General features: G+C 40.4%; 1 protein-coding gene across 1 annotated transcript in view; it reads left to right on the top strand.

Annotated features, from left to right (window-relative positions):
* BMP2K (BMP2 inducible kinase) overlaps nt 1-14,561 on the top strand; it is a 105,674-nt gene that overhangs the window by 67,636 nt on the left and 23,477 nt on the right. The window contains exons 13-14 of the mRNA XM_024199916.3: nt 2,363-2,553; nt 10,079-10,236. Of these exons, the coding sequence (XP_024055684.2) occupies nt 2,363-2,553; nt 10,079-10,236 (349 nt within the window). The remainder of the gene's footprint in view (nt 1-2,362; nt 2,554-10,078; nt 10,237-14,561) is intronic.

Below are 14,561 nucleotides of genomic sequence, written 5' to 3'. Positions count from 1 at the left end.
ATTTGAAAAAAAAAATTTCAGGCCAAGCCTTTCAAAAGTGGTTGCTTAAAATTGGGTTCTTAAGTGGCCTGAATAATTCAAGTGCTGAATATCCAGCAGCTCCGTTTCAGGCCCCATTGTACTGCTACTTATCACAATTGTACACACAATTGGCTAACAGTACAAGTCGCTTCTGCAGTTGCATGCAGTCATATTAACTGCACACTCATTTTGAACACAATTATGGAAGTCTTGTCCTTAAAGACAAAAATAGAAAATAAAGCACTACAGTAGTCACCATTTAAAATATTTATAATTTTGCTTTTGCAAGTAGATACTGAAGTATAGCAGAACATGCATTAATTTTGCTTGCCTTTGCCAGTAAATATTTTAATGGCGACAGTTGTATGCACAAATGTGGCTGAGTTAACATTTAGTAACATGAGTTAACTTTCTCAGAGTAATGTTAACTTGGCTACTCAATGCATACTATTATGCAACATCTAATTTTCCGTTTTTTACTTTTTATATTTGTTCATAAGTCAATATTCTGAGTATGCCATAAAATATAGGATGGGCACCAGAGCAGAGAGAATTTTTCACTTGCTTATGATAAAGCATTTGAAATCAAGTCAATGTTACATTGACTGAAGTTTGTTTATATGAAATATTCTTGAATGCAGTTTTTAAAATATACCTAAAGCCTTGAGTAAACTTGATATTTTTTTATGTTTAAGTTAAAACCTTTCCTTTATTTACCATTTGATGTATCATGATTTCACTAAAGAGTAAATGTTCTTGCTGCAGTATGTAGGTACATCATGGTGGAAACTTTAAGCTCAGAATTTTTCTGCTTTAGAGAGAGCTTTTGTACGTGGTTTGGTCTTTTCTTAGGGCTTGTCTATACTTACACAGTAGTTCGGCGGCTGGCAATCGAACTTCCGGGTTCGATTTATCGCGTCTTGTCTGGACGCGATAAATCGAACCCAGAAGTGCTCGCCGTCGACTCCGGTAATCCTGCTCGGCGAGAGCAGTACGCGGAGTCGACAAGGGAGCCTGCCTGCCGCGTCTGGACCACGGTAAGTTCGAACTAAGGTACGTCGACTTCAGCTACGTTATTCACGTAGCTGAAGTTGCGTACCTTAGTTCGAATTGGGGGGTTAGTGTAGACCAGGCCTTAGCAAGATTGAATAATTTCCTATTTTGCGGTATGCAATCCCTCTGGACTTAAAACCATCTTTGTAGTCAGGTTCTTTTTCATTAGACTTATGGTTTAAACTAATTTTAAATGTTTTTATTTTTATTAATAGATATAATATTGTCAGTTTACTCCAGCTTTGCAATGTAGTCATGGAAAAATAATTAGCCCAATCTAATTAGTACACTCTCTTATCTCTAACATAATCAGAGATTTTACTCCCCCATCAAAATAGATTTATCTGGGTATGTGGGCAACTATAATTTTTGCAAGGATAATTTACACCAAGATTACTAAAATGAACATTATTCAGCATTTCAACCTTTAATGGATATAGTAAAACATAACTTGTTGACAGCACATACAGTACAGCATTGTAAGCACTCCTCTGTGCTGCCATACAGTGCCCTCAGTATACACCTCTACCCCGATATAACGCGACCCGATAGAACACGAATTTGGATATAACACGGTAAAGCAGCACTCGGGGGGCGGGGCTGCGCACTCCGGCGGATCAAAGCAAATTCGATATAATTTCACCTATAACGCAGTAAGATTTTTTTGGCTCCCAAGAACAGTGTTCTATTGGGGTAGAGGTGTATTGAATGTGTGTAATTTAAAAAAAAAAAAATTAGTAGCAATGGAAACATCATATATTTAGTTTGATTTTTTTTCATCCTCCAACTAATGTGTTTCAATGAGTGATTTATTAAACCAGCAATTTTATTAGTAGTATAAGTGCTCTAATATTGGTTTCCTGCAGTTTCAGCAGGAGTATGTAACTTTGGCTTTGCCATAGCCTGATGGTTTTTTGGCTTCCTCCTCATATATTAATTTCACACAAGCTGGGTGAGGTAATATCTTTTATTGGACCAGCTTCTGTTGGTGGAGGGGACAAGCTTTCAAGCTTTACAGAGCTCTTCCTCAGGTGTGGAGAAGGTGAAGAGCACTGGGAAGTTCGAAATCTTGTCCCCTCCACCAACAGAAGTTGGTCCAATAGAAGATACTACCTCACCCACTTCGTGTCTCATATCTTGGGACCAATATAGCTACAATAACATTGGAAACTATGATGAGAGAGTCATATTGCAAGTCCAAATACTCTATAAGAAACAAAATGAAAGTGGCCTGTTTTTATGGCCAAATGAATTCTGGTTACTTTATAATGGTGAGTATCTTCCTCAGGTGCAACAATACCAGCAAGCTCTCTTACATCAGCGGATCCTTGCACAGCAACATCAACAGCAACCTCAACATCCACAGTCTCCTGAGTATCTTACCTCTCCTCAAGAGTTCTCACCAGCCTTAATTTCCTACTCTGCATCACTTCCTGCTCATGTTGGAGCAGTGATGGATTCTCCTTATACGGCCAATAGGCAAGTACACATATTGTTGAGATAGTAGTGCCGGAGGCCCTAATTGACTCAGTCCCGTTGTGATGGGCACTGTACAAATACTTGGCTGGTCCTTTCTCAAAGAGCTTATGCTTCCTTCACTATTCCGAAATGTATTTAAAATGTGTCCTACTATCTGCATTCAACTTGATGCTATTTATATTGGGGTGGGGTGGGGTACTTCTCTGGTTACTCTGACTTACAAATCAGTTCAGGTTCTGCTACTGACAGAACACACCTTTCAAAGCTGCTTGCTTCTGGACAAACCTCACTTCCTGCCTTGGTTGGTCATGGACTAAGTTGCTCAGATATTGAACTTGACACCTGCTGCCATTTACCATTCTGCTATCTCTAGGCAGGATTAAAACCTTTTCACATGCTGCTTCAAGGTGTGCGTATGTCGTGATTTGTTATTGCATGTTACTTGTGCACCCCACAACACAAGCTATGTCTTAAGTTTCTTTCAGTTTTCAGGCCTCAGCTCTAGGTGCACACAATGTAAACTTTTGTACTTTATTCACTATGCATTGGAAAGAAAAGATAATTTAAAAAATCAGCTTCATTTCTTAAGTTTGTTATGATGGAAATATGAATGAGGCTGCAGCTAAAATATTTTCAGATTACTTACAAAGCTGAGATTTTGTTAAATCAGTTTTCTGAACCAAACAGACGTAGATGGAAGGGTAAAGGAGAGAGCTTTTATGGTCAGATGTGGGTGGGGGTTGTGTTAAATTAGGCTGAATTTGGCACCATATGGGAGCCCTCTCCACAGATGTAAGATCACACTTGAGACTCAGTAGCTGAAGGCAACACTCAGATGACCGGCAAAATTTTCCTCCTGACCAGTAGCAGGAATCCAGAGACCATATCAGATAAAGAGGCATAATCTGCATCCAGGACAGCTATGCTGTTAGAACTCAGGAGTAACCATGGCCTGAGGTTTGATAGGCTTCTGTGAACCAGATGCTTCTCAGAAGCCCCAGGGAGTTCAGCAGGAGATTGCTAAGGTGAGGTGGCCCTCCAGATACGTCCCAAATCCCACAGCTCCAAATATCACCAAGGCATTGTCTGATGAGCCAAGATGAAACTGACCCCCACCGACAGGATGGGGGTAGAAAACGGACACCAGCGAGAATGTAGGAGACCTTACTAAAGACGTGTCAGTAGTTTATCGTCTACAACCAAAGTCCTACATAGTTCTGTTACCTGTCAGGCAAGTTCACAGTTTCTTAGCAATGCAGGTCCCAGTTGGTGCCCCACCCTCCCCAACCTCAATACCTTTTCCCCCAAGGTGACTGCCTCTCCTCCAGCCCCTTCCAGGGCAGTTTTTCCTCTTGACACTCCTTCAGCTTAGTCGTCTTGGTGCTCCTGGTGTTGCTTTTCCTCCTCTCTGGAATAAGCTGGGTCTGGCTTCTTTAAACCCCAGCCTCCTCCCACTCCAGCAAACTCTGAAAATAGTAGTTAATTGGAGTCAGCTTCTTGGGTCCTTTTTTCTCTCCCATGTGAGAGTTCACTCGGTCACAACTTCACAGCCCCTAAACCGCTGCAGCTTAAAACAGAAAATAAAATCAGAAGGAAAACACAGACCACAAAACACCAGAACATTGACGAAAAGCTGCCAATCCTTTGAATTTTTTGGTTTTTTTTATGTTGGGTCAATGGTAGATACTGGTGAAAGTTAACCATGTTTGAAAGACTTCAGGAGTGGATTTTTCTCCATTTTTTTTTTTTTAAAGTCCTTGACTGACTGTTTTGTTTTCATTGTCCCAGGATATTTCACTTCTACCTATAAATAAAAGTTTCAGTTCTTCTTTAAGTTCGTGCCTATGGATGCTCCACCTTAGGATGTGCATACGCTCTCGATTGGAGACTGCAAATTAGTGTTCAGAGGGCTGCTTCTGCTCAGAGCTGTGCCTCATGCATCAACCGAGAGGATAAAAGGAGGCATGAGCCTTCTGCCCCTCAGCTTCCTCTTCATTTCCTGCAGCTCAGAATGGAGTGTTCTGCTGTCTTCAGGTTTCTGCCATTTTTTTTCATTTTGTGAAATCCTTATTTATTTTATCTATTTACTTAATTATCCCCTTTTCTATTTTTGTTTAGCACACTTGTGCTCCTGGGAGCAACGGAGTGTTTCCCCTTCCTCTCCTTGGACCTTTCATTTGTACCGGAGCACAATCTGTTATACTTTAAGGGTTTAAGCCCTCCCAGACCTGCCACAGGACTTTTCCCTGCAGTGACAGACACTTGAGTTGCCTGCGGTGTTTGGGGGACTCTTGCATCCCTTCAAAGTGTAAAGTGTGTCTGGGATTCAAAGACAGGTCCAAAAAGACAGGGAAACTAGACTAAAACTCCTGCCTAATGAAACGTACTCTAGTTCCAGAGGGGTCTGCTCCCCCCTCCTCTATGTTGACCTCAACATTGCTGGCTGCTTTGGCCACCATTGGAGCTTCGTCTGCAGCTCCAGAAATGACTATTTCAAAGGAAAAAAAGCACACCTCCCCAGCCAGGCGGACGAAGAAAAGAGGTAGGTCACCCCGTATGATCCACTCTCAGGAGACTTCGCATCCCTCAGAGTATGGCTGAATCTCTGACTGAGTCCAGGACCGAGGTTTTTGTACCACATAAGAAGCCCCATATAGACAAGCCCTCTAGCCCCAGAGCACCTACTGCAGTGGCATCACCTGATCCTTCATGGCACTGCTGTATACACAGGGCTATCATGCATATATTGACACTGGTCTGTTACCACAGTTCGCAGATGGTTGAAGACCCTGCAGCTTCCTTGGTACCGCAACAATCTCCATCTCATCAGTAGGCATTTCCGCCTCTGGTAACAGCCCAAGTCTTTATTATAGGCTATCAGAGGCCTCCAGCTCCTAGATTTGGAGGCCCTTATAATTTCTGATGAGCCGGAGTCTCACGGTTGAGATCTGTAAAAGCTCCCTCCCTGGTACCATTCAGACAGCCACAAGTTGAGACTCTCCTAAGTCGCCAGCCTTTAGAACTGGCTATGTTACCTTGAGGTTCCATTTGTAGCTCAGGAGAGGATTGGTCAGACTCAGAACTTGGTACAGGAATTCTTCCATGTACTGTACCACTACACTCCTATTAGTCCCTCTAATGAAGAGGATTTTGGGGTACCTACCAGACATTGTAGGTCTAGAGAGTCCGATTATCATTGAGAAGCCTGTCTTTTTTTTTCTTGGGGATAAAGGATCAGTACCTACCAGTACCTTACCGTTCATGGGTACCAACAGACAATTCCCTCACTACTTCGGTACCGGATGATACATAGGAGGGACAAGAACCTCAGGGGATCTCTTCTCCTTCAGTCAGATCCTCTTTATTTCTGGACCAGGTGGTAATATCACCACCACCTTCCTATGCTGGTGACTTCAAGACCTTCCAGGACTTCATGCAGTGGCTGGTGGGCTCTCTCCAAATCCTGCTAGAGGAAGTCCAAGAGTCGCATCATTCCTTGGTGGATATTTGGAATATCAATCCCCAAGGAAAGATTGCCCTGCCTATTATTTTCTGTCTCTTGCGTGCACCCTGTGGCAAACACCTGCCACAATACCACCCACCTGTAAGAGGGCAGATAAGATGTATTATATCTCATCAAGTGGAATAGAACACTACCTATACCAGCCCTAATTCCTGGTGGTGGATGCAGCCAATGAAAGGCGCCATCAAGCTCACTGTAGACCTTCTCCAGTGGACAAGGGATCAAATGGCTGGACTTGCTGGGCAGGAAGAGCTACTCATCTTCTGCTCTTCAAATTCATATTGTCAATTATCAGGCCTTTGTGGCAAAATAAGACTGCACCACATACTCAAAATTTACACATTTTACTGGACACTTGCCACAAGACTAGAGAAATCAATTTCAGTCCATCTTGGAAGTCTAATTAGTCGCAAAAGCCTCTGTGCAGACTACCCTAAATGTCACCAACACAGCTCCAGGGCCATAGCCACAGCTGTGGTCATGAGAAGAGCATCCTGGCTCCAGGCCTCAGATTTTCTGAGAGAGGTGCAAAACACTATGGAGAGCGTCTCCCTTTAGAAGGACCCAATCTCTTCAGTGAGAATATGGACTCCTCTTTCTTCGTACTCAAGGATTCCAGGGCAGTTTTGCAGTCACTGGGGATTTAGGCTCCTACAACAAGAAGATTGTTTAGTAGATCTCAAACTGCTCAAAGATCCAGTCCATTCCAGTATCATCCGCACACCTTCTCTAAGCCTCAGGAACTCTTCTTGGGCAGATACAAACAGCAAAAATGAGGACCCTCTCCACCCACACACACTTCTACTCAGTCTGCTCTTTCTAAGAGGTGGTTTTGACAGCTCAGTCAAGAGCATCGAGTATCCCATTCCGCTGGATCCTCTCTTGTGCAATTACTTCCCCATGTCCCTTTTGGAGACTCTGTCCCACTACTTACCTGCCCAGGAACTCCTTACCTCAGACAAATGGATACTGGAAGTCATCAGAGTTGGTTATTCCATCCACTTTCACTCCCCTCCCTCTCACTCCCCCTTACCCATCCCTCCTCAGGGACCCTGCTCACGAGGAACTCGTAAGACAAGAGGTCCAATCCCCCTTCTCCTCCTCTGAGCAATAGAGCCAGTTCCACCAGTTTATCGAAAGAGACTTGTATTCCGATCTCTTTCGAGTTCCCAAGAGAGGCAGAGAGGGTGAGACTCAGGAATTTGAATTATGTCCTAGCACAGCACTTCAGAATGGTGACACTTGCTACTATTATTTCATCCCTAGATCTGGGAGACTGGTTTGTTGCCCTTGACTTGCAGGATGTCTGCTTTCATGTAGCTATCCACCCATCCCACAAGCACTGCCTACACTTTAGAATAGGAACAGATCACTACCAATATTGAGTTGTCGCTTTCAGACTCTCTATGGCTCAAAGGGTGTTGACAAAGATCCTCTCAGCGGTAGCAGCTTCTCTGTCAGCTCGATATTCCTGTACTTGGACAACTGGCTGCTCTAAGGCAGGTCACCCGAGGAGGTCCAGTCATCAGTGGGCAAGGCATTAACCTTATTGTAATCTCTGAGCCATCATAGGAAATCTATACTATTTCTGGTTCAAAAAATAGATTTTATAGGGGCCACTTTAGACTCCACAATAGCAAGAGCCTATCTACCCAAGGAAAGATTTTCTATCCTATCCAGTTAATCTCAACACTGCAGTTCAGCCCACAAACCACCTTAAAGCCTTGTGTAGAGCTATTGGGTCACATGTCTGCTTCTGTATTTGTGATTACCCACATGAGGCTGCACCTCAGATGACTCCTAACACAAGTAACAACTTGTTCCACTAGAGTGCAGTCTGGATCTATAGCTCTACTGAAGGACGTTCCTATAACAGAAATCTGCAGAACTGCAACTTAGTCATCTTTCCCTACTTTTGACCAGTATTATGCCATTTTACCTGCTTCTAGCGATGACACCGCCTTTGGTGATGCAATCATTTGAACTGTCTTGGATTTACTCCCTTACCACGCATCACTTCATTGTTACTGCTTGTCCCTATGGGTGCTTCACCTCTTGCCCTCCTTCCCGTCTACTGTGGAGTTTCGAGAAGGAACTGAGTTGCAGTGGGCTTGCGCCTCCTTTTATCCCCTCATTTGAAGCATAAGGCACTGCTCTGTGCAGGCACGGGCCCGCAGACACTATTTGGCAGTCTCTGATTGAGAGCGTGTGAGCGTGCACACATTTGGGGGAGAGGGATAGCTCAGTGGTTTGAGGATTGGCCTGCTAAACCCAGGGTTGTGAGTTCAATCCTTGAGGGGGCCATTTAGGGATCTGGGGCAAAAATCTGTCTGGGGATTGGTCCTGCTTTGAGCAGGGGGTTGGACTAGATGACCTCCTGAGGTCCCTTCCAACCCTGATAGTCTATGATTCTATGATCCTATGTGGAGCACCCATAGGGACAAAACATTTTGAACTCAGCATTATTGTAAGGAAGTAATCGCTCCTTCTCCAAACATTCAGACAAGGCTCCTAAGTACATCGTGCTTTTTAGTATGAATTCAGTCAGAGTTTAGATCTTTCCCATAATTCCTAGGTAACCGTCCATGGATAATTGGGTTTTGCCTGCCTCCTGGTGGCAGGCCACGTCCGTTGGTCTCATTGTCCTAAGTCTTCATCTAAAGCCAAAGACTGTAGTTTGTTACTGTTTTGGCTGCTTTTGCCGGTGATATTCCCACCCCCAAAGGGAATTGGGTTATCACCATTTTTTCTCTTAGCTTTTTAATTTTAAAATTTGAGTTGAATTTTTTCAGCCTGCATTGGATATGGGATCATGATTTTTATACAAATTGCAAAAGCTGGAGGGGTGGGCACATAGAAGGGGTTAGGAGATGTTTGTATGTTTCCAGTTAATAAGAAATGGAAAGAATGAACGTATATTTACATTTCTAGTTAGGCCTGGTCTACACTGTAAAGTTATGTCTGCTTTAACTGTGAAAAATGTCATGCCCTGTGTGACGTAGTTAAACCAACGTAAGCCCCAGTGTAGACACCATTGACATAACTATGGCCTCTGAGAGGTAGGTTTAAGAACCTCTTCCATCGTGGTAGTGTCTGTGTATGCTACAGAACTATAGTGGTGCAGCTGCAGCACTGTAGGTGTGCCACTGTAGTGTTTCTAGTGTAAACATTCCCTTGGACATTCACATTCTAGTCATTCTTCTTTGTTCCTTGAAAGTGAGCTCCAAAGGAAATGGGTTTATGCCTCTTTTTTTGCTGCTGAGATATATAAAGGCCTGAAAAGTTTTAAAAACCACATTCATTAGAAGTTGACCTGTTATATCTCTCTCCTTTCTTCCCTTATTTTTAATGAAAACCAAAGAACCGATGGTATTAAGATTCTAAGAAAAGAAAAATGTGATTAAAGAGAAAGTGACTGTTTTGTTTAAAATTATTTTTTCTTGTTAACACTTATTTAACTTAGTGAACTCTATAAATAAGTGGTGGAGGGGAACCTTTTAGTCAATAGCCCCATCCCTTCAATTAAGGACCAGCAGCTCCCAATCTACAGATACATTTTCTCCAAAAAAAAAAAAAAAAAAAAAAACCCAACAGCAAAACAGATTTTGACATTCTCAATATTTTCCTTTCCTCACTCCCTCCTAAAAAACCAGAAATAAACATTTTGGCTATTTTTAAATATAATACAGAAACAAATAGATACACCACCTTTCCTATTTCAGGTCACATTTACATTAGAAGCTGTTTACGATTTGGCCATGCTTAGAATGAATGGAGGAAAAAACCCATAAAGTAAAACACAAGTTGAAGTGAATTACATACAACAATATAATGTGGAACAAAACTCTAAATTATTGCTAAACTATCTCACTGGGAAGCTGTCACATTGTGTGTAAGAACAAATATTCAAAGACCTCTGAAATGACGAAATTCTGATATGCTTAATTTTACATCAATAGGCTGTAATGTTTCTTTATCTGCTTCCCCAAATTGACTTCACAGCTCAGTCGTTCCTGATGCAGAGGCCGTTTCCAGTTACCCAAAGCAGAACATCAGTAACCCACCTGATATGTCAGGCTGGAACCCATTTGGAGAGGACAATTTCTCCAAGCTAACAGAGGAGGAGCTACTGGACAGAGAATTTGACCTTCTGAGATCAAGTAAGGGACGCTTGAAGGCTTATTTCGCTTCACAGTAAATAAGGGCTCTGTAGGTACACTCAACAGTGCCAAAGACTGTCCTTTTTAAGGGCCATGCAGTCTGTTGTACAGAAAATTCTTTCTGAGCATTTGAGGGCATAACTAGGTCCGCCTTTTCACTTTTCTTTCCATTTGGAAAATGTTGTGTGCAGTGGAAATTCACTGTTTAGCATTAGCAGCTATTGTTATAATCTTTAACTCTTAAATATTTCTCATCTCCTTGATTGTCAAGAATTCGAACTATCAGTAGTATGGTGTTCAGATAAATGAGACAATTTAGCTGCTTGCATTATTCCATTTGCAGCTCTGTTTTCTTGCACACCAGAACAGAAGGTTCTGTTGGTCTGAAATGCCCTTTGAAAATGCCTGAAAGAAAAATTGGTCTATTACATTATGTTAATGTTTTGTAATGTCCTTTGATGAGTGGCTACATGTAAGGGCTGCTTTATTGTTCTGACATGGCAATAGTTGAATAAACTTTTTTCCTCTTTAAGTCCGCTATCTCAATGTTTTTACTTGAAATCCCTTTCTTTAGGCAACTTGTTGGTATTCATCACGATACTATTTTCAAATCTAATTTTGTTAAGGAAGACTAGATCTGTTTTTTAAAAAGACCTGTAGCATGTAGCAAAACATGATATTGACGTCAAAGTTACAGATATAATCATTTGACAGCTAGGATCAGATTTCTCTGGAGTAAAAATGCAACAAAATAGCTAGTGGGGAATTAATGGAAAAAGAAACTATAATTTTAACAGAGCTAGCTTCTTTCACATTTCTGGTGGCTTAATTTTTCCAAGTGACTGTTTGTTTGTTTGTTTTTTGTAAGCTTGCTATGAGACTATGGAATGCGAACAAGCAAAGTGAACGTAAGAGTATTAAAGAACATACATGAAATCGTTTTTCTACCATTTAGCTTCAAGAAGTCAGCCTAAAATAAATAGGGCAGAACCGAAAACTTATCGTAGTGTTGCACAAATGTGGTTTATTTGTACCACTTTTCTAAGAGATGTCAAAGTAGCATTGCAAAAATGAATTATTTCCAGTAGAACAAAAAAGTTGCTCTTGTTAATGTTGGGAAATGAAGATTGTTCTAGTTGAAAATAACCATTCTTTTAAAAAAAAAAAAAAAAAATTGGAACTTGAAACTATTGTCTTTCCAGTAATTGTTGAAAATCTTAAGCATAGTTCCTTCAAAAGGAGCCTTAGAAGATTTGGAAATCAAAATAATACTCAACAGGAGAATGTTTGTTTAAAAGTGAAAGGTCAGCATAGCACTGCCCATTCTCATAATTCCTAACCACTTTGCTGACCATAATTATGCTAAATGTCCTGAGTATGTCCTGCATCTGGCTTCACTGAGTATTCTTGAGCCACGTTTCCAATAGATGTAAGGAAAATAAAATATACTGACCAGAAAAATATTTTAAGTGGCTTCATGACTAATGTACTAGCTGCCATCCAGCAAATGTGCTTACTGAGAATGGCTGGCTATATTTGGCATACCCAAAGTTCTGTTCAGTTTGGTGAAAGATATAGAAAAATTGACAACTTAGATTCTAAGAAGGGAAAATAAGATTGTCAGAGATTAAGATTTTAAATTTTTTCTTCATACAGTGTGATCATATTCTAGAATTCCAGCAAAATAGAAATCCTAAAGTAATGCTATTTTCATGCAAAGCCGCTTTCTTTGAAGGTTCTAGGAGGTTGATTTCTTCCTGTAAATGCTAGTGAACTTTGCATAAGGTTATCTCATCAGGAAATTCTAACACCGTTATCTCAGAGACCCTGAAGTTATGTAATGCCTTTATATACACCTGATAGAGAGCTTATGATGCTATGTAGTGAGATAACTGGTGGTATTCTCAGTGCAAGATTAAGGAGAATACAAAGAATAGTTGACTAAGATTATTGTACAGTCTGTCGACTAGAGCTACGTCTACACTAGCACTTTTGTCGGTGTAGCTTATGTTGCTCAGGTGTGTGAAAAAAACACACCGTAGAGCGACATAAGTACACTGACAGAAGCGCTGTTGTGGACAGCACTATGTCAGCGGGAGACCTTCTCCCATCGACATAGTGACCACTGCTCGTTGGAGGTAGTTTAATTATGTTGACGGGAGAGCTCTCTCCCGTCAGCATAGAGCAGCTGCACGAGCGACCGCACAGCTGCATCGGTACAGCTCGCTAGTATAGCCATGGCCAACAATTGCTTTAGTGCAAGATGGGACTGTAAAGTGATGGCATAAAAAGGAAGAATTATTGTAAAAATGACAAGAATTATAACAATTTTTACATGGTTGATGGCTCCTGTTAATATTGCGTTCATTATATATAATGCTTGCCTTAATATAATGTTTCTTGGAACGCAGTCCTTGTAAAAATGGGAGTGCTTGAAACCACACAATTTTCTCTCCTCTTTTGCTCTTTACTGTTAAGTCGGGGGGAATATGTAGTAAAAGTTAGAGCATAGTAGACATTAGACTTCATGTTATCTGAATGCCAACTTTTGTTTGAGTTATTCCTTATTTCCTCAAGTATACTGAGCTTGTGCAAGAGAATTGTATGAAGAAAATAAACTAATGATGTCTTGTACTCTACAATCTCTTGTATGTTCTCTGCTGATTCTCCATTAACAGTTACTGGTTACTTCCATTGTCCAATGTTTGTATTATACCCTGCTAGTGTAACTGACTAAACAAACGATGAGTGCTGGCGTATCTTGCTTTTCCCCTACCCTAGCCTGTAAAGTGACTTGACTGTTGTACAAGAAGCTCATGATATGATCAGTAATCCACTAGCACTTCACATGTCTGTAAAATTAAGTACCTGAGCAGTGTTCCATTTACTCAGTATTTAGTACTTAGCTTTTATGTAGCATTGTATATTTAAAAAATTTTTTTTCAAACATCAACTAATATTACATTATATTTCTGAACTAGGTAATAACTCCATTTATAGATAGGGTTAAGAGGTTTGCACCAGGTCCTTCAATGAGGTTTTTAGAGCCAAGACTAGAACCTCAGCTTTCCTGACTCAGTATTTTTTTTAACCACATGACAGCGCTGCCTAGGAAAATGTTGAGACATAACTTCCTGTGGTTTGACAAATAATACACTAGGTGGCAGACTGGTTTAGTATACTGCATGAAGTGCAATCGTTTTTCTTCCTCACCTTTGGCTTGAGTCCAGTTTAAAAGCCTCAATGGAAAGCCCTAGTATAGGTCACAAATTTCCACAGTCTTCACTCTGACAATGAGGATTTCCTTAATGAATTTCTCATTGTAGTTATTGATGTCCTGTCACAAAAGAGATGCCTGATATTAAGGCAATAGTAGACAAAATAGATTAAATACTTCCATTATATTTTAGCCTATGGATTTTGAGTGTTGACAGTAGCAGTCTTGTTCTAAATGTATGTTCTGTAATACCTATAGTAATCTTCTAAAATCAGTGCACAAATGTTGACCACTATACAGTTAAAATGGCAAAAGTGGTAAATGTAGAGGCATACACCTCTACAGAGATAATTTACATAATTCTGTTTTTAGTTATTTCATTGTACATTAATGAGATTATACTTGCTAAAATGTTTTTGACATTGTGCACATGTATTTAAATATATATCTGCTCTTTTCATAAAATCACCAAATTCCTTTCTACAGGAGAGGACATCAGTTTTTACAAGAGAGAGCCACTGTTTATCACAGAATGTGTAAATTTTCTAGTTTTATTTTTGCTTTTTCAATCTAAGGGAATAAGGACAGAAGAATGAGAATCCAGAGAAGAAAATTTAATTGCTATACTACTTAGCCCAATAATTGACACATTATAAGCTATTATATAGTCTTTTGAAATAAACTTTTCCATTTGCTTTCAGTTTCACTGGACTGGCAGATCACAAAATGTTGACCCTTGTTTTTTTTCTTTCTAAAAGCCTAATTTGTTATGTCACAATTTACATATAAATTAAAAATATTTAAAGTTTTGTTCACCATTATACACTATTAATTAAACAAGTTTCCTAGGTTCTCCTTTTTGGATCTCAAAAGTCAAGGTTTTTAGGGTATATGATTTATCTGCAGCTATCAGCATCTTCATCTTAATGTGGGCACATTCTGCTATACAATCTCTCCTATAAACTTGTTAAACCATTATCTGTGTACATAGTAGAGTATGCACAGAGAACTAAAGTTCTTGATGCTATGATGGTTAAACTTTTTGTTCTCCATGTTCACTGCAGGAGAAATGAATAAACTTGATATTTTATATATGCTGTGGAAGAGC

This window comes from Terrapene carolina, unplaced genomic scaffold (genome assembly GCF_002925995.2).
Source record: "Terrapene carolina triunguis isolate 2854851 unplaced genomic scaffold, T_m_triunguis-2.0 Scaffold136, whole genome shotgun sequence".
NCBI classification, from domain to species: domain Eukaryota; kingdom Metazoa; phylum Chordata; order Testudines; family Emydidae; genus Terrapene; species Terrapene triunguis.
This window is presented reverse-complemented; position numbering and strand designations above follow the sequence as displayed.